General features: G+C 34.5%; 4 protein-coding genes across 5 annotated transcripts; 3 read left to right on the top strand and 1 right to left on the bottom strand.

Moving 5' to 3' along the window:
• On the top strand, positions 1,052-5,676 carry LOC104713439 (DIS3-like exonuclease 2). 2 transcript variants are annotated; one of them, XR_755618.2, is made up of 7 exons: positions 1,052-1,530; positions 1,771-2,153; positions 2,264-2,317; positions 2,420-2,488; positions 2,603-4,733; positions 4,815-4,886; positions 4,980-5,321. XR_755618.2 is itself a non-coding variant. In XM_010430549.2 (7 exons), exons 1-7 carry the CDS (start codon positions 1,422-1,424, stop codon positions 5,340-5,342), a joined length of 3,177 nt encoding a protein of 1,058 aa, XP_010428851.1. In that variant the 5' UTR covers positions 1,057-1,421; the 3' UTR covers positions 5,343-5,676. The 2 variants fall into 2 exon arrangements, 1 of the variants encoding a protein (XP_010428851.1); XM_010430549.2 differs by having other exon boundaries at positions 1,057-1,530; positions 2,603-4,729; positions 4,980-5,676.
• Positions 12,748-14,952, top strand: LOC104713438 (methionine aminotransferase-like). Its single transcript, XM_010430548.2, has 2 exons — positions 12,748-13,009; positions 13,674-14,952. Exons 1-2 carry the CDS (start codon positions 12,827-12,829, stop codon positions 14,826-14,828), a joined length of 1,338 nt encoding a protein of 445 aa, XP_010428850.1. The 5' UTR covers positions 12,748-12,826; the 3' UTR covers positions 14,829-14,952.
• LOC104713437 (radial spoke head 10 homolog B-like) lies at positions 16,113-18,205 on the top strand. The gene is made up of 3 exons (XM_010430547.2): positions 16,113-17,334; positions 17,423-17,651; positions 17,740-18,205. The coding sequence occupies exons 1-3, from the start codon at positions 16,445-16,447 to the stop codon at positions 17,896-17,898; spliced, it is 1,278 nt and encodes a 425-aa protein (XP_010428849.1). The 5' UTR covers positions 16,113-16,444; the 3' UTR covers positions 17,899-18,205.
• LOC104713436 lies at positions 18,718-20,020 on the bottom strand. Its single transcript, XM_010430546.2, has 2 exons — positions 19,691-20,020; positions 18,718-19,144 (listed from the first exon to the last, which is right to left on the bottom strand). Exons 1-2 carry the CDS (start codon positions 19,826-19,828, stop codon positions 18,866-18,868), a joined length of 417 nt encoding a protein of 138 aa, XP_010428848.1. The 5' UTR covers positions 19,829-20,020; the 3' UTR covers positions 18,718-18,865.

Below are 20,416 nucleotides of genomic sequence, written 5' to 3'. Positions count from 1 at the left end.
ATATATAGTAGCTTAATTAAATTAGATGGTCATATAAAAATTAATTGAATTAATTTCACTACATCCATCGTCAAATTGTTATATTCAACAAAACTTGCTGCAGTATTTTAACATTATTTGAAAGAAAATTATATCATCATATAATGTGTTATTTTTTTTTGGGTCAACAACCAATGACATAATGATGTGTATAATACACTTTTTCCCATGACAGGCCGTTTGGAGAAACTCCAAATATTAAGCGTGGGCCTACGTTCGGCCTGTTACGTGTATATTTCGAGTTTTTTTTTTGTCAAAATAGAACTTGCCAATAATTTGGGTCCATAACAAAAACAAATTCTAAATTCGTCAAGGGGTCCTAAGGGCATCCACATCGGTGGTTACTCACATGATTGCTTTTATTAAAAAAATAATAAAAAGAAGAGAGAGAAGAGAAATCAGAAGAAATCAGAAGAAATCGTTACTTGCTGGAGGACTGGAAGAAACGGTTCTCTCTACTAAACAGAAAGGTGTCATTTCCTCATTGGTATATATAATAAAAAATAAATAAATAATGAATATATATAATAAAAAAAAAATTTATTATTTTCTGAGAAATGTTCACCTATTTCTCGAGTAATGATGGTCTAAATTCATCATATCACATTAAAAAAAAAAAAAAAATGAAATTTCATTATAACACAATAATTTTATTATTTTCTCTCAAATAGTAAACACTAAACACATCATTCGAAGAAGACGCAAAGTTTTTTTTTTTTGCACTTTTTAAAGTGTTTTTATTTTTGGTACAATAAAATCCTTGTTTTTGATCATAATCGTAACGTATAGCCATTAAAAGGTACTTTAAAAGGGTATGATCATAACTGGTACTTTAAAAGGGTAAAAATAAATATGCTAAACGAGGTGAATGAAAATCTAAACTCTTAAAAAAGAAAAAGAGAGCGTGGGCTAGCTCCAATAGCCATCCGATAAACAACCGAACCGACTCAAGCTCAATCAATATATAAAATAAAGTGAAAACGAAAAAGGAAAATAATAATAAAAGAAAAGAGAAAAAAAAGGAAAAAAGGCAAAACACAGTCGGCGGATTGCGCCCGCCGACCAATCATAACGTCGTTTTCTTTTTCTTTGCCAACCAAAAAAAAAAAGATTTTATTATTTTATTAATTTTCATCTTCTCTTGTTCATCATCTCTGGGCCTCTGATAAGATTCAAGATCTTGTTTTCTTCTTCTTTTAATCAACTCGCGATTTCTTTTATTTATTGTTAATCTTTGATTTGGATTCCCCGATTCTGTTTCTTCTTCCGTTTCTGTTCTTTTTTATATAATCTGATCGGAAGATTCTAGCTTTTTCTTTTTAGGGTAGTTTTGTTTGTTTACAACTCAGAGAGCTCGTTGAGAGTTTATTACTTGTAAAGCAATGAAGAGTGATTCGACGGAACAATCAGTTGAAAGAATCGAAAACGGTCACATCAAGAAGAAGAGGAACAGGCCAAGCAAACATATTCGTCGATCTAAGCTTACCTCAGGTTTTTCTAAAAATCTTTTCTTTTAGGGTTTTTGTTTCTCAATTGATTTCGTATAATGTACGCTTGTTTGATAGCTCTAGGGTTTTGCTATGAATCCTGTAGTTTGAAAATTGATAATTAGGGTTTAAAGTTTGGATTTTTTTTTTTTTGGGTTCAGTTCTTCTTTAACTATTGAGGATGAAGAAAAGTTATTGTTGCCTTTTTACCTTACAAGTTTTCAACTTTGATGTCATGGAACAGTACCTGTAGAAGATACACATGTGGAGTCGTCAGATGGTAGAGATAGCAGTAGGGGTAAAGCAAAAGATTCTACTTCTTCATCCAAGCAACAGCAAATGGATACTTCCAATGGACTTGGAGTCATGCGAGCGTCTAATGTTGCTTTCAATTCTGTGCCGCCTTTGTATTTTGAGAGGCCAGCAGAAACCGGGAGATGTGCAAGTCCGTTGCTTCCTTCTCCTGAAGTTAGTAAACAGTTGTTGTCTAAGTCGTGCCCTGATCCTAGGGCTTGTGACCAGTCTCCTAGGATGGATGGTGACTTGTTTCAGCAGATTAAAGGTTCCTCACAGCGAAAGATTTTCTCTTCACACTGGTCTCTTGATGCTGTTAACGAAGCTTTAGAGGTTTGTTTTTGAGATGTTCTCTTTATTGTTTCTCATGTTTTCTTCAAGAAAGAACATTTTTTAAGTTATATTTTCTGGACCTCATAGTTTACTTTTATGCATTGTATCAGAAGGGGGAAGCTTTTAAAGCACTATTTCGGGTGAATGCTCATAACCGCTATGAGGTCAGAAGCTACATCTGATTTTTCCAAGAGATTTTAAGTTTCTAAACTGTTGATTTCTTATGTTCACTTTGAATCAATGTTTTTGTCTGTTTCCTTTTGAAGGCTTACTGTAAGATCGATGGAGTCCCTACAGATATTCTAATCAATGGAAATGTTGGCCAAAATAGAGCAGTAAGTTTGGTTTATTCCCTACACTAAACTTCCTGACTTATGTTTTTTTTCTGCATTTCAGTCTTAGAGTTTTTCCCTTTTGGCCTAAGTTCAGACTTGTGTTTCTTTATGTAGGTGGAAGGAGATATTGTTGTTATTAAATTGGATCCTCTCTCACTGTGGCCCAAGATGAAAGGATTTGTTACTGAAAGTGTTGCTAGGTCTGAAGTAACGGACAGTCCCCCAGAGAAAGATAACATAAATGCTCGACAAAAGAAATCTGTTGATGTGGTGGAAGGTTTTGAAGATGGGTTCTCGATAAACGGATCGCCAGTTATTGGACAAGGAGGTAAGAACTGTGTTAGTCGCAGTTCGAAACCATTACTGGATTCGTATTTGGGTTCTTCTAGTGAGCAGAAAGGAAATGGCAGTGCAGTTGAGAAATTATGCGGCGTCCTTAGTTCCTTCCCCCACAAACGACCAACGGGACAAGTTGTTGCTGTTGTTGAAAAATCACTTGTAAGGGATTCTATCGTGGGCTTGCTTGATATCAAGGGATGGAGTCATTACAAGGGAGGTGATGCAAAAAGGTGCAAGTCTCCTTCGTCTCTTTCTGATGATGAATACGTCCAACTGATGCCTGCAGACCCTAGGTTTCCTAAATTGATTGTTCCCTTCCATGCCTTACCTGGAAGCATTAGAGAAAGACTCGAGAATATTGATCCAACTCTCGAGGCAGAGCTGGTAGCTGCCCAAATTGTGGATTGGGGCGAAGGGAGTCCATTTCCCGTAGCCCAAATTACACATCTCTTTGGCCGAGGCAGTGAATTAGAGCCTCAGATCAAGGCAATATTGTATCAGAACTTGGTTTGCGATTCAGACTTTTCTCCTGGCTCGCTCACTAGTCTTCCACGTGTCCCTTGGGTAGTACCAGAAGAAGAGGTTCAACGTAGAAAAGATCTGAGAGACCTGTGTGTATTGACCATCGACCCCTCGACGGCTACAGATCTCGATGATGCTCTATCAGTGCAAAGTTTACCCGGCGGTGTTTTTAGAGTCGGTGTTCACATTGCTGATGTCTCCTACTTTGTTTTACCGGAGACTGCTCTTGACATAGAAGCTCAGTTTAGGTCGACAAGTGTTTATATGCTGCAGAGAAAAATATCAATGTTGCCTCCATTACTGTCAGAGAACGTAGGTTCACTTAATCCAGGAGCTGATAGGCTTGCATTTTCTATCTTCTGGGATTTGAATAGAGAAGGGGATGTGATAGATCGCTGGATTGGTCGTACAGTTATACGGTCGTGCTGCAAGCTTTCATATGACCATGCTCAAGATATTATAGATGGGAAAAGTGATGTTACAGATAATGGCTGGCCTTCGTTGCATGGATCTTTCGAATGGAGTGATGTAGTTCGATCTGTCAAACAGCTTAGTGAGATTTCCACCACTTTAAGGCAAAAAAGATTTAGAAACGGGGCTTTGCAGCTGGAGAATTCGAAGCCTGTTTTCTTATTTGATGAACATGGAGTTCCGTATGATTTTGTGACGTGTTCGAGAAAGGGTTCAAATTTTCTTGTTGAGGAGTTTATGCTCTTAGCAAATATGACAGCAGCTGAGGTTATTTCTCGAGCTTACCCTGATAGTTCATTGCTCCGGAGGCATCCAGAACCAAATACACGCAAGCTCAAAGAATTTGAAGGATTTTGTTCAAAGCATGGTATGGATTTGGACATATCTTCTTCTGGCCAACTCCAGGAGTCATTGGAGAAAATTACGGGAAACCTCAAAGATGACTCAGTTTTTGTAGATATTCTCAACAATTATGCTATAAAACCTATGCAGTTAGCGTCTTACTTCTGCACTGGGAATTTGAAGGATAGTGTTGCTGAGTGGGGACACTATGCACTAGCTGTTCCTCTCTATACTCACTTCACATCTCCTCTTCGACGGTACGCGGACATAGTCGTTCACCGTGCGATAGCTGCTGCTCTTGAGGCTGAGGAGTTGTACTCAAAGCAGAAACAAACATCAATTGATGAAGTGAGAAGCTGTTTCACCGGCATTCATTTCAATAAAGATGCTGCTGAATCTATGGAGGGCAAGGAAGCATTATCGGTCGCTGCTTTGAAACATGGTGTTCCCTCCACTGAAATACTCTCTGATGTCGCTGCTTATTGCAATGACAGGAAGCTGGCTTCTCGAAAAGTCAGAGATGCATGTGATAAGCTCTACACTTGGTTTGTGCTGAAGAGAAAAGCGGCAAGTAAATTAGAACCTTGCATCATTCAGCTGCTTCTTATGTTTATGGTTGTTATGAAATCTCATATATTTCCTTTCCCTGCAGGTTTTTCCGTGCGAAGCTAGAGTAATGAACTTGGGATCAAGATTTATGACTGTTTACATTAGCAAGCTCGGGGTAAGTCTCTACTGGTTCATGTATCTCCTATTAAATGATCTAAATCCCTGTTTACAGTCTGCTTAATACTAATCGTTGTTGATGCTGTCACAGATTGAACGAAGAATATACTATGACCAAATCGAAGGCTTGTGTGCAGACTGGCTAGAGGCAACGTCTACGTTAATCCTTGATAAACTCTATTTCAAGAGAGGAGGAAGAGGCTACTTCAAGCCCTTGGAGGAAGTTGCATATGTGGTGAGTCCTAGTGACCTATGTGCTGCAAAATTCAGTGCATTGTCTGTCCATGACACCGAGTCATCAGAAGCTGTGACAAAAGACGAAGTAGCCCCTGCGGTTTTTCCGTTGACTGTTCAGCTTTTCTCAACAATTCCGGTGGTTCTTCACGCTGTTGGTGGAGATGACGGTCCGCTCGATATAGGAGCGAGACTCTACATGAGTTCATATTATTTATGATTGGAGCAAAGAGATCTCTTAAGAGGCAGACTGTAGCAACTGCTGTATATTTTTCAGATTACAGTTGCTGGAAAAAAAAAAATCATGTGGGACGAGAACAGCTCCGTAGTTGGATGATATATAGATAGACAGAGACCAGTGTGGGGACTCGCCGTTGTTTTTTGGTTCGGTCTGGAATCCCCATTGGTTCGATTCGAAGTTGAGTTAAATGTGTTTCTATTTCCTATGTTTTCCATAGATTTGCTTGCCCAATATGTTTTAGTTTTGGGTTGGCCAAAATCATCAAAAGCTTTCACTTGTAAAATTTCATTGAGTAAACAAGCCTCTCTGCTAATAGTAAGATTCCAACAGAAAATCTCAATTGCAATTGCTCCATGTTGTTAAAAAGTGCTTTAGGACTAAAAGATATATTGGCACAAGGTTGATGTCAGAGAGATCTACTAAGATTCTTAGGTGTAGGATTTGGTTTGGCGGCTGCATTCTGAGTTGCTTCTTGTAATTTCATTTGATCTTCTGAGAGCTCTCTTTGGCGCTGACTGGCTTGGCAACTAACTGCAACCAACACGCCTAAGACTGTGAGCACCCACGTCCCTAGTGCACTGCAAAGAAGAAAACTTTAGGTTACAGAAACGTTCAAGAGAGACACGCTTGAATATGTTTACCAAATATCTTTGCTGTCCTGAAGATTTGGTACTTCACATTCTAAGAATAGGAAGATAAAGAAAGCAACTTACATGACTTGAGGTCGTAAACACATTCCCCTGACCTGTAATTTTTACTCTGTTTTCGAAACGTAGCGAAACTCGGTTAACAATGGGCAGAAAAATCTTTAAACGGAGGCAATACTTACAACTGCAAATACCGTCCAAATAATACATATGACGAAACCAATGTCTCTTCATTATAAGTTCGATTATACTTGTATAGTTGTATCATTTTACAGATTTAGCTATGGTGAAATACATCTAACTCGACTAAAAGAAGCAAGTACAACAACAACACTTAACAGTCCATGAGACTTTTAAAGCATATATACCTTTCGATGACAGACAAAAAAAAAGGTATCTATCTATACTATTAAAAGGGAAGCATTATTTACAAGGCAAAATGAATTCCAAAATATATGACATAAAATGACCCTGAATAAATTAAAAAGCATACAATACAAGAAGAACATTAAAGTAATTTAAAACGTCCAAACGTGCGGATCCGTATGTGAACCGGGATTCATTAATTCGGATTATGTATACTGTGTTCGGAGTCAGATTAATTATTCCCATTAACAAACAAAGTCCCTTGAATTAGTTAAACACGTCCGGCCCAAACGAAGGAGATCCAATAATGCATTATCTAGAGTCCTAATAAATATAATAGTCCAAAAATCTCCAATCTTTCCAAACATAACATAATTTTTTTAATAAGAAATAATAACTAACTATACTATTAAAAGGAAAACATTATTTACAAGGCAAAATGAATTCCAAAATATATGACATAAAATGACCCTGAATAAATTAAAAAGCATACAATACAAGAAGGACATTAAAGTAATTTAAAACGTCCAAACGTGCGGATCCGTATGTGAACCGGGATTCATTAATTCGGATTATGTATACTGTGTTCGGAGTCAGATTAATTATTCCCATTAACAAACAAAGTCCCTTGAATTAGTTAAACACGTCCGGCCCAAACGAAGGAGATCCAATAATGCATTATCTAGAGTCCTAATAAATATAATAGTCCAAAAATCTCCAATCTTTCCAAACATAACATAATTTTTTTAATAAGAAATAATAACTAACTATACTATTAAAAGGAAAACATTATTTACAAGGCAAAATGAATTCCAAAATATATGACATAAAATGACCCTGAATAAATTAAAAAGCATACAATACAAGAAGGACATTAAAGTAATTTAAAACGTCCAAACGTGCGGATCCGTATGTGAACCGGGATTCATTAATTCGGATTATGTATACTGTGTTCGGAGTCAGATTAATTATTCCCATTAACAAACAAAGTCCCTTGAATTAGTTAAACACGTCCGGCCCAAACGAAGGAGATCCAATAATGCATTATCTAGAGTCCTAATAAATATAATAGTCCAAAAATCTCCAATCTTTCCAAACATAACATAATTTTTTTAATAAGAAATAATAACTAACTATACTATTAAAAGGAAAACATTATTTACAAGGCAAAATGAATTCCAAAATATATGACATAAAATGACCCTGAATAAATTAAAAAGCATACAATACAAGAAGGACATTAAAGTAATTTAAAACGTCCAAACGTGCGGATCCGTATGTGAACCGGGATTCATTAATTCGGATTATGTATACTGTGTTCGGAGTCAGATTAATTATTCCCATTAACAAACAAAGTCCCTTGAATTAGTTAAACACGTCCGGCCCAAACGAAGGAGATCCAATAATGCATTATCTAGAGTCCTAATAAATATAATAGTCCAAAAATCTCCAATCTTTCCAAACATAACATAATTTTTTTAATAAGAAATAATAACTAACTATACTATTAAAAGGAAAACATTATTTACAAGGCAAAATGAATTCCAAAATATATGACATAAAATGACCCTGAATAAATTAAAAAGCATACAATACAAGAAGGACATTAAAGTAATTTAAAACGTCCAAACGTGCGGATCCGTATGTGAACCGGGATTCATTAATTCGGATTATGTATACTGTGTTCGGAGTCAGATTAATTATTCCCATTAACAAACAAAGTCCCTTGAATTAGTTAAACACGTCCGGCCCAAACGAAGGAGATCCAATAATGCATTATCTAGAGTCCTAATAAATATAATAGTCCAAAAATCTCCAATCTTTCCAAACATAACATAATTTTTTTAATAAGAAATAATAACTAACTATACTATTAAAAGGAAAACATTATTTACAAGGCAAAATGAATTCCAAAATATATGACATAAAATGACCCTGAATAAATTAAAAAGCATACAATACAAGAAGGACATTAAAGTAATTTAAAACGTCCAAACGTGCGGATCCGTATGTGAACCGGGATTCATTAATTCGGATTATGTATACTGTGTTCGGAGTCAGATTAATTATTCCCATTAACAAACAAAGTCCCTTGAATTAGTTAAACACGTCCGGCCCAAACGAAGGAGATCCAATAATGCATTATCTAGAGTCCTAATAAATATAATAGTCCAAAAATCTCCAATCTTTCCAAACATAACATAATTTTTTTAATAAGAAATAATAACTAACTATACTATTAAAAGGAAAACATTATTTACAAGGCAAAATGAATTCCAAAATATATGACATAAAATGACCCTGAATAAATTAAAAAGCATACAATACAAGAAGGACATTAAAGTAATTTAAAACGTCCAAACGTGCGGATCCGTATGTGAACCGGGATTCATTAATTCGGATTATGTATACTGTGTTCGGAGTCAGATTAATTATTCCCATTAACAAACAAAGTCCCTTGAATTAGTTAAACACGTCCGGCCCAAACGAAGGAGATCCAATAATGCATTATCTAGAGTCCTAATAAATATAATAGTCCAAAAATCTCCAATCTTTCCAAACATAACATAATTTTTTTAATAAGAAATAATAACTAACTATACTATTAAAAGGAAAACATTATTTACAAGGCAAAATGAATTCCAAAATATATGACATAAAATGACCCTGAATAAATTAAAAAGCATACAATACAAGAAGGACATTAAAGTAATTTAAAACGTCCAAACGTGCGGATCCGTATGTGAACCGGGATTCATTAATTCGGATTATGTATACTGTGTTCGGAGTCAGATTAATTATTCCCATTAACAAACAAAGTCCCTTGAATTAGTTAAACACGTCCGGCCCAAACGAAGGAGATCCAATAATGCATTATCTAGAGTCCTAATAAATATAATAGTCCAAAAATCTCCAATCTTTCCAAACATAACATAATTTTTTTAATAAGAAATAATAACTAACTATACTATTAAAAGGAAAACATTATTTACAAGGCAAAATGAATTCCAAAATATATGACATAAAATGACCCTGAATAAATTAAAAAGCATACAATACAAGAAGGACATTAAAGTAATTTAAAACGTCCAAACGTGCGGATCCGTATGTGAACCGGGATTCATTAATTCGGATTATGTATACTGTGTTCGGAGTCAGATTAATTATTCCCATTAACAAACAAAGTCCCTTGAATTAGTTAAACACGTCCGGCCCAAACGAAGGAGATCCAATAAGGCATTATCTAGAGTCCTAATAAATATAATAGTCCAAAAATCTCCAATCTTTCCAAACATAACATAATTTTTTAAATAAGAAATAATAACTAAAATATCGTCAACTACTAAGATATTGTATTCCTAAAAAAAAAATTCGAATAGCAATAAAAATGGAAAAACAAATCTATACTTATGTCCCCATAGTCACGCAAAAATTAAGACTTTTCTAAATATGTAAAATTAACAAATTTGCAAAATTATCAAATATCATTAATAATGAAAAAAGAAAATTATATTTGTGTCCCCATAGTCACGCAAAATAAGGCAATTCTAAATATGTTTTTTATAAGGGGCAATTCTAAATATGTAAAATTAACAAATTTGCAAAATTATGGGCTGCAATGTTTCTAATAATAACAATAAAATATTATATTTAGGAAATATCTTAACAATAAATGAAAAATTAAGAAATTTATAAAATGTTTTGGGCAAAAAATATCTTAACAATAAATGAAAAATCACAAACATATATTTAACTTATGTCATACCATTTTCCTATATATATAACGAAAATGTATGTTTAAAGCCTAGAATATTCTTTTTTGTTTTTCAATTTCGATAGTACATATATTTTTTGTTCTATTTGCTAATTTAACTATAATCTAATTTTGAGGTTTTTTTATTCTTGATTTCTCCGTTGCATGGAGAGAGTTGTTTCCCCAGCTTGTGTGTCAGTATCTCTTCAAAACTATGGTACTTTGATCTATTTACTTTTGAATTTTACTTAGTTTCTTGACTTGGTGAATTTTATATTATGTTAAGTTTGATCTTTATTTTGTATGACACACTCTTTGATTGAAAGAGTTTATAAATTGATTTACTAAATCATCAAAAAAAGTTATAAGGATATTGAGAAGAGCATGAAGAGTTGTTCATAGAACATGGATCCTCAAAGCAACTCATCGAGCTGTAATTATTTTGTTAAATAATGATGTAATTTTGTGGTTAGTATTGAGTTTTAAGGTGACTTTTGTGTATTATTAATTTGTGTGTTTTGTTTTTGTAGATGGCAAACTTTGATTTGGACTTGGGAATCAAACTCATGTATATAATATACATAAACATTAAGATTCTCATTGTTGTTAATATTTTAAATATTTTTAAATTAGCTAATAATGTCGGTGGGTTTATACATTAGTTGAGAAGTATATGAAACTGTCATCTTTTTTGATCAAAACGAAATTGTTTTTTAGTTTTATGTTAATAAATGTTTTATGTTCATACCGAGAATAAATGACTAATAAACCTGAAAATTATGTACAATTCCAACTCATCCTAAGACAAACATCACACAAGAAGAAAGTATGAAAACCATTTTATGATAGCTTGGCTGCAGTCACTAAACACACATAAGGATGTCCATATTTTTTGTGAGATTAGCAATGTGAAGAAGAAAGCATGCATGTTGAAACATGGAGTAGTAAAATCAAGGGACTTTAATTATGACGTGAACAATATACTTACGTGCAAATCGAATAAATAATGCAAATCGACTTGTGATTGATTTTATTGTGTTTAGACTTAAACAAGCAAACAACATGTTGTATATAAGATTTGTGCATCCATCCACACGTTTAGTATAAGATATATATATATGTGTGTGGTATAAAATATAAAGTGTTTATTGATATATTTTACAAAGATATTGTAAATTCACATTTTTTTGTTTTCTATTTTACCAAGTGTATAATAATATTGTTGAATGAAGGAAAAAAAATGGACTCCTAGAATATCAATAGTTTTATGCCCAATATTTTTGAAAATCATTTTTAAAAGTTAACAGATCAGATTATTAAAGTCAATATTCTATATATATAAACTTCTTTAATTTGATGGTATATTATTTGTTATTTCCAAAAACGACTATCTAATTGAATATGTCCATTATAAAATCATTATTTATTTTTTATTTCAAAAAAAAGTTTATCAATAATACTAATTAATTTTGATTATAATAAATAGATTAAGACCAAAAAATTGATTTTTTTTTCAATTATGAAAACAGTTATTATATTTGTAATATATAAGCTAACCACGATTTACTATATTGAAAAGTAGTATATTCTTTATATAAATTTTGGATTTTAGATTTATTAGTATCTCAAAAAATTTAAATATTATCAATTTCCAAAATATTAATTCAAAATATATACTATGTTGAAATTTTGCGGATTTTGGTTCATAAGTGGAAAAAAAAACAATTTTTAACACTTAAGAATAGTTTTAGTGGATTAATATCATAACTGCTACGATTCTAATAAATTCTATGGTGAAAGGGTTATAATTTCATGTTATAGATTCTATACACTAAATATATCTACAAACAAAACCCACACATACGTGAGGATCCAAAACACTTACTTATTTCTTTATCTGATAAACTAAAATATATAATATGAAATGTGTAGATTATTATTAAAACCACGGTTATTAGATGGAAAATCATATATAGGACGAAACATACTACTTTTGTTTTACTATATTATGTTCTGAAATAGATATACTGTCTTTCTCTTACTGTTTTTTTTTTTAATGTAGTTTATCTTTACATATAACAAAAACAAAACTGCTCACTTTTTTAGTCTAAACCAAATTATAAACAAACTGAATACTTAACTGGTATGAGTGCGGATTATGAATGTTAACATTCCTAAAAAAAATATGTTTACAAGCATAATTCCACATATATGTAATATATTATAAATCTAATAGCAAACTTATTTTTTGAAAGTAAACTTAATTTTTGAAATCAATCCCGCACGTACGTGCGGGTCTGAATCTAATACTTTTTTAAACTTGGCCACACAGGCTTTACATTAAAGCCACAAAGAGTCTGTGGAGGAGTCGAAGCCAGCTTTGGTGGGCTTTGCCACTAACCTATAATAATAATAATAACCTTTGCCTAAACATATATGTTTATCCTTTTATTAGTTGACTAATTCCTTGTTTTTGTTATTTTATTACATAGATACTACTAGATTAGATTCTGAACAAAAAAGGTTAAACTTGGCTGCGTCATCATCTTCAAGGCAGCATGGCCCATGAATCATCATGAGTCGTGTTCTAAAAAGCCCACTTGATGTAAAAGTTGCAACTACTCAAAGGAAAATTCCTAAATCACGGAATCAAACCCTAAAAAGCTTATCTTTTCTGTGGTAATGCAGCAGAGTCAATGTACCTGGACACAAATGGTGTGATGCTCAGACATTTTACCTTCAAATCCTCTCTTCTCCCAATCACGACTCATACCCGACGAAGCTACGCGAATACCCATCGTTCAACTTCAATCGGAGCCACCATGACATTTTCCACGACTCAGAACGAGTCGACTCAGCAAACTCAGAAACCCGTCCAGGTATGATAATATTCTTTTTTTCCAAATTTCCCCGTAGGGTCTTTGTTTCTTTAGTGATGAGATCTCAAATAGTTTGTGTCTGTATTATTAACTCAAATGATGAAAAAGGCACATATGCTTCGATTCTCGTGTCTTGTGTTCTTGAAAGATCTAATTTTTGTCCTCAAAGGGTCCTCCTCTGTTTTGTGGAAGCTGCTGTTCTGTCAATTTGATGTTTTTTCTTTTGTTTTTTTCCTCCTCTGTTCTTCGAAATGATTTCAAATTTTGTCCGATTTGGATTCCACTCAGTTCATGCTTGTACGTCCCCATGGTACCTTTAACAGTTTACACTATCGATCAATCCCAGTTTCACCTTTTAGCTTGGTTGGTAGCTCTAATATTGCGTTTTGCTTTAAAAAAGCCAATTTTTATAATAGACTTCACTTTAATTAAACCATCGCAGAGTTTTAAACCCAAGAGCTGATTCTTCTCGTTTGTTTACTTAAACATTCTCCATTGATTAGTAGTAACAGTCAAGAACCTCTAAAAAACTATTTACTTGGATGATTTCATTAAAATTTTGGTTATTTATATTACAATACATTACTCATCTCCAGTTATAGCTGCAACTTTAGACTTCTTGATGTTATATATCCTAAATCATTTTGGCAACTTAATCTCATAGGTGGCTAAGCGATTAGACAAGTTCAAGACTACTATTTTCACTCAGATGAGCATATTGGGTGTGAAACACGGAGCGATCAATTTAGGCCAAGGCTTTCCCAATTTCGACGGTCCTGATTTTATTAAAGAAGCTGCCGTCCAAGCCATTAAAGATGGTAAAAACCAGTATGCTCGTGCATACGGCGTTCCTGAGCTCAACTCTGCAATTTCTACCCGGTTTCAAGAAGATACAGGTCTCGTTGTTGATCCGGAGAAAGAAGTGACTGTTACATCTGGTTGCACTGAAGCCATAGCTGCATCAGTGTTGGGTTTAATAAACCCTGGAGATGAAGTCATTCTCTTTGCACCTTTTTACGATTCATATGAAGCAACGCTCTCTATGGCTGGTGCTAAAATAAAAGGAATCACTTTGCGCCCACCTGACTTCTCCATCCCTTTGGAAGAGCTCAAAGCTGCGGTTACTAAAAACACCAGAGCCATTCTCATGAACACTCCACACAACCCAACGGGGAAGATGTTCACAAGAGAGGAGCTTGAAACCATTGCATCCCTCTGCATTGAAAACGATGTGCTTGTGTTCTCTGATGAAGTGTACGACAAGCTTGCTTTTGAAATGGATCACATCTCCATAGCATCTCTTCCTGGTATGTACGAAAGAACTGTGACCATGAATTCCCTTGGAAAGACTTTCTCTTTAACCGGATGGAAGATCGGTTGGGCGATTGCACCACCACATTTGACTTGGGGAGTTAGACAAGCGCACTCTTACCTGACGTTTGCCACATCAACACCAGCTCAGTGGGCAGCCATTGCAGCTCTAAAGGCACCAGAGTCTTACTACAAAGAGCTGAAGAGAGATTACGCGGCGAAAAAGGAGATACTGGTTAAGGGTTTGAAAGAAGTCGGGTTTAAAGTGTTCCCGTCAAGCGGGACTTACTTTGTGACCGCGGATCACACTCCATTTGGACTGGAGAACGATGTAGCCTTCTGTGAGTATCTTATTGAAGAAGTTGGAGTTGTTGCGATCCCCACTAGCGTCTTTTATTTGAATCCAGAAGAAGGGAAGAACTTGGTTAGGTTTGCGTTCTGTAAAGACGAAGAGACTTTGCGTGGTGCAATTGAGAGGATGAAACAAAAGCTAAAGTCAAAAGTCTGAAAGTTTGAATTAGTAAACCAACCACCTCCCTATTTTTAATGTCGTTCTTCTTCGGTTCCATTTCAAGACAGACTTTGAATCAGCAAAACAAATTACTAATAAAGTTTGACGTTATTAAATGCGATAGAGTAAACATTGTCTTTGTCTTTTGTTTAATCTTGAAAAATCCTAAATGAATAGATTAATCTAATTAAGGTTGAATGTTCTCTAAAAGACTGAAATTGATGTAATTATCTTTTTATAGGCCGAAAGTAATAAAAAGTAATTGAATACTACATGAGAAGAACTTAGACTTAAGATCTCAGTGAAAGCGATGTTAGCTTAATTAATCAAATACTAGAAAAGCCATTTATAATCTAATCTCATTAGCTTAAGCTTTGTCGTTTTCGTTCTTTTGCAAAGAAACCATAAGGAGATACTGAGATTACTTAAACGTTTTCGAATATAGATATTTTTAGTGAAATTAAAGCATACATGTAAATAATTTATTTTTGCATTAGTATTGGGAATATAATATTGTCCCATGTGAAAAGTATATACTACTAAAAATATTTGAGGCCTAGTAATGCGGAGTGCACCATGCGAGGATGTTTGGTAAATATGTTTTTATTCACAAAAATGATCCAAACTCATTTTTTGTGTTTCTTTCTCTTTATTTCTATTTTTATTTCCGTATCAAGTAATTCATCTCGATCGTCCGATTTGGTAGACTACCTATATATACTTTATATACTACAGTTTTCACCAACTCTATCTTCTTTCCTAATATGAATTGTTGATTTTATTTGTAGTCTATGGTTTACACCTTTTTCTATTATTGATAAAAAGTAAAGTATACTTACCATGAATATAGACCAAAATAAATAAATATTCTTTTGAAAGTCTAAATCGACTGTAATATTAATATAGAAAATTCTCCCAAAAGCAGTGATTTTTTCTTTTTAATAAAAAAAAAAAAACGAAAAGTTTAAATTATATTTTAAGAAAAAAAGAGTGACCAACCAAACCAAAAGAGATGTATGTGTGTGTAGCGGCACGTGCCGGCCTGCAACAGTAAAGCTAAAAAGCGTCTCCGACTCCTAATATTCCCCGTCAAGACCGTGACTTCTTCTTCTTCTTCTTCCCCCCGTATTCAGTCAGATCCAACGGCTACGGTTCGTTGCTTTCGTTAAATCAACCGTCAGATTTTTTTTATCTAACGGTCAATATTGAATCTAACTCCTTTTTTTTCTTCTCTGTCTCTTAAAATAATAATCTCATCAAACCCGCTTCAAAGTTCAAAGCTTTCTCTCTCTTTCTCTTTCGATCTCTCTCTCTTAAGCAAAGTGAGCTTCTTCTTCTTCCTCTTCTTCTACCTTTTTATTAGCTTCACCGTGAAAACTATCCGGAAAACAAAAAAAAAAACGACGTAAAAGAGGAAACGGAGTTAAGAGTTCTCTTGTGTTTGCGATGCTCGGCACGGTGGTGCAGTGGTGGCTAACGTATTTCCGTTTAACATTTGGCCGGAAAATTCGAGAAAGAAAGTGGTGATTCATACTCTATATCGAGCCCTTCTCTCGATCAAAGCTTTTTGATTTTTTTTTTTTGTTTGCTCTGTTTTATTTTTATCAGAGGAGATGAGCCAATCGAAACTAACGAGGACTCAGTCGTCGTTACTCAGATCATCTCCGACAATTCGATCATCGATTCAAAGCCTTTCTTCAATCACTGAATGTGATGACTTCAACGAAACCTCTCACCACCGCTGCGAAGAACAAGATCTAGAAGCCGGTGAGAAAGAAGAGAAACAGAGGAGGAAAAAACCGGTTAAATCATTCGGGTCATTTAACCGAATTAAACCGGGTCTCGCCTTCACACTCGCTTCTCTCTCTTTCCTCAGTCTCTCATCTTTTTTACTCTTCTTCGTCGACGAGGTTTTCACGTCGGAGAATCTCTTGCTCGGTTTGATCTTCGTCGCCGTTGCTCTGTTCTTCGCGTCGCGCAACATGGCGGTTATCAACCAAACCGTAATCGCAATCAAACAGATTCGCGTAAGAAGGTCTCGAACCAAACACAAACCGAAACCGGTTCAATGGTACATCGGGGATTCAAAACCGGAACCGATCAAAGAAGATGAAACGAGGAGGAGACTCGTCGTTAAAGAAGGAGTACGATTCTTCAGCAATGGTGATTTCTACGAAGGTGAGTTTAACAGAGGCAAGTGTAACGGAAGTGGAGTTTACTACTATTTCGTTAACGGAAGATATGAAGGAGACTGGATCAATGGAAGGTACGATGGTTATGGAATCGAGTGTTGGTCTAAAGGAAGCAAGTACAAAGGACAGTACAAGCAAGGACTTAGACATGGTTACGGAGTTTACTGGTTTTACACTGGTGATTCTTACTCTGGTGAATGGTTCAACGGTCAAAGCCATGGCTTTGGTGTTCAAACTTGTGCTGATGGAAGCTCTTTTGTCGGAGAATTCAAATTTGGTGTCAAACATGGACTTGGATCTTACCATTTCAGGTATATTTAAATATATATCTATAAAAAGGAGACAAAAGCTTATATGTCTCTGTTTTTTTATTTCTGAGTTATGATGATTTTGTTGTAGAAATGGAGATAAGTACGCAGGAGAGTATTTTGGAGACAAGATTCATGGGTTTGGTGTTTACCATTTTGCTAATGGTCACTATTACGAAGGAGCTTGGCACGAAGGTCGTAAGCAAGGGTATGGCACGTATAGATTCAGAACCGGTGATATCAAATCCGGTGAATGGGATGATGGTAATCTCGTTAACCATCTTCCTCAAGAATCCGGCCCGGTTCATAGAGCGGTTCAGGTATTATTTAAATATTTCCAAAAGGTTGAAACTTTAGATGGAAATGTTTTGGATTAAAAGGTACTTAATGAGTATAATTACATTGCAGAGTGCACGAGAGAGGGTGAAGAAAGGAGTGAACCAAAGACGGGTCGATGAGCAGGTGGTACGAGCTGTGGCTGCAGCTAATAAAGCTGCGACGGCTGCCAGAGTTGCAGCTGTGAAAGCCGTTCAGAATCAAATGGATGGTAAAATTTGTGAAAATTAAAACATTAGAAAAAGAAAAAAAAAAAGTGAAAATGACAAGTAAAGATGACATAGAAAAAAAATGTATTAGATTTTTTTTGTTTTGTTTTTAATGTAACCCTGGTAAGCTTTGAATTATGAGAAGCTTTACTATGGAGGGTTTTTTTTTTTTTTTACATTTGTCCTAACTAATGTAAATGTACATAGAGGAAGTAATGTTTGTTTTCTTTTCATTTTTGTAAAAGAAATTATGTGGATGATTTAAGATTGATGTTTTGACATTGATCTGAATCACTGACAGATAGATAGATTGATTTTTTTTTGTAGTTTGAAATATTATCCTTAAATCGGAATCTGTGATTTGTTTCGTAGTTGATTTGATCTCTTTATTTTTTTTAAAGAAAACTCGGATTTTAGTATTATTACTATCAAGAAAAAGAAAAAGATAGGATAAATCAATGAAGAAGATTATTCGTACCCAGACTTGTCAAGGTAGGTTAAACAGTAGCCATATCAAGTAAAAACTATAAAATCAACGGATCGATATGATTAATGGCCTGTAACTGTAAGTGGTCTGACTGAATTAGTTGCAAAATGCCAAAACCTCTCCGGAACTCTTTTCGTATTATGTAGTATGTATTAGGTGGACGCAATAAATATTTCTAGCATTTCTAATTTCTTTGGAGCTATTAAAAAAAGATACTTAAGTATGTTTTTAATTATAATATTTGGAAATAATGAAGTTAAAAACTTTTTTAAAAAACTGTAAAATGGTATACTCCAACGGTAAATCCTAATTTTGGATTCTTAAAATTTTTGAAAATTTTCAAAGGCTAATCACTGAAGATAGAGGAACCTTAAAGCACTCAAAGTTTCAAGAAGTGATTTGTGTATTACATATTTACATGAGACAATACTTTAACCACAGAACAATTGAGACTTTACAATGGGATGATTTGTTTTCAGTTTTGCCAAAAGAAACAAGATTTTCAGTAAGATAACTCCTCACCTGTAGAGTTTGGATTCTGGTTACCAGATTTAGCCTCACACAAGTTGAATTCCTGAAAGGTTCTTCGAACAGGACTTGAGAGACCATTTGGTGGAACCAAGACTTTCTCTTTGTTACAATCATAATGTTGTGCTATGTGACTTGAAGGACCATGAGCTACTGAAGTATTTACGTTTGGTGGTGCGAATTGTTGGGTTTGATGGAACTCTTGCACAGGGATTGGTATCGATGTCTCCTCAGGTTCATATTCAAGCTCATCCTGCATACAAGTTTTAAAAAGAGTAAACACAATTAACTTTTCAGACCAAATTCAAAATCTTTGGATTCTAGTATGCGAAGCTAGTCAAACAGAAGGAAGAGGTCATAATCAATCCAAATACCAATAACTTAAGCACAAGCTTAAAGCTAGAGTGATCAATCAAAAAAAAGCAGGCACTTCAAGATCAAAAGACCATAACTTTTGATCAGTAAGACCACTTATGAGATTTATATATCGATGAGAACCAATTTAGAGTGTCTCTCTATCTCCAAAGATTCAATAAACGACAATTGAACAACTCAAAGAGAGTATAGCAAACAGGGCAACAAGACCAAAACAACAACAGAGGAATCAAAATTGGATATTCATGAAATTCAGTAATACCCTCACCAATAACTTTAAACAACAACCAAAACAAAACAAAGCCTCAAGATAGTGAACCAAAATCAAACAAGAAAAAGTATTGGCTTTTTATCGAACCCAGAAACCAAAATTGAGACTTTGATATAGAGAACAAGGTCTCAAGAGAGAGAGAACAGAACATACCATGCCGCGACGTTTACCAGCGAGGAAAGAGACGCATTGATGGTTCATGGCATGTATAGAGCTGAGAGAGCGAATTAGCAGCGCCTCGAAACGCTCCATACATTGTTTGATCAACTTCATCGATCCGTGTGGCTTCATCGGATTTTCGCTTCTTCACCATTAGAGTCCGAACAAATCACAAACCCTAGGAACGAGGACTCGTCGACCACCCAACCTCTCTTAGCGTCTCAATCACACCCTCAACAGCAATTGAGAGAGATACCAAACCCTAGATGAATTTTTTTTGTGATTGGCTCGTGAAATGAAAGAGAGAGGAAAAAAAGCTTTCGTCCATGTTTTTTTTTTCTTTTGTTAAATTTACGAACCAATCAGAGACAGACACATATGAGATGAGAATCGATACTAAAAATGCTTAATTAAGAATCGATTTTAACGTATATCATGTATTATGATTTATTTTTATTCTTAAGCATCCCTAAAAACCCTTTAAATACTACCGTTGTACATGCTCTTAGAACAATAGAATCACTAATACTGTAAATAAAATGTTACATGTTCAATTACAAAACTTAGTTTATAATTGCTTGAACTAAATTTTTAGAGCAGCTTGTCTGATCGTCTGTCTCACAAAATAATTTGTGGATTTAGGTTGAATCCTACCAATTTATTAATGTGTGTCCGTAGACATAGTAAAATATCCGGGGTTTTTTTTAACATTTTAACATA

The sequence above is a fragment of the Camelina sativa genome, chromosome 9 (assembly GCF_000633955.1).
Source record: "Camelina sativa cultivar DH55 chromosome 9, Cs, whole genome shotgun sequence".
Taxonomy (NCBI): domain Eukaryota; kingdom Viridiplantae; phylum Streptophyta; class Magnoliopsida; order Brassicales; family Brassicaceae; genus Camelina; species Camelina sativa.
Note: the sequence above shows the minus strand (reverse complement) of the source record. Positions and strands in the feature narration are given on the sequence as shown.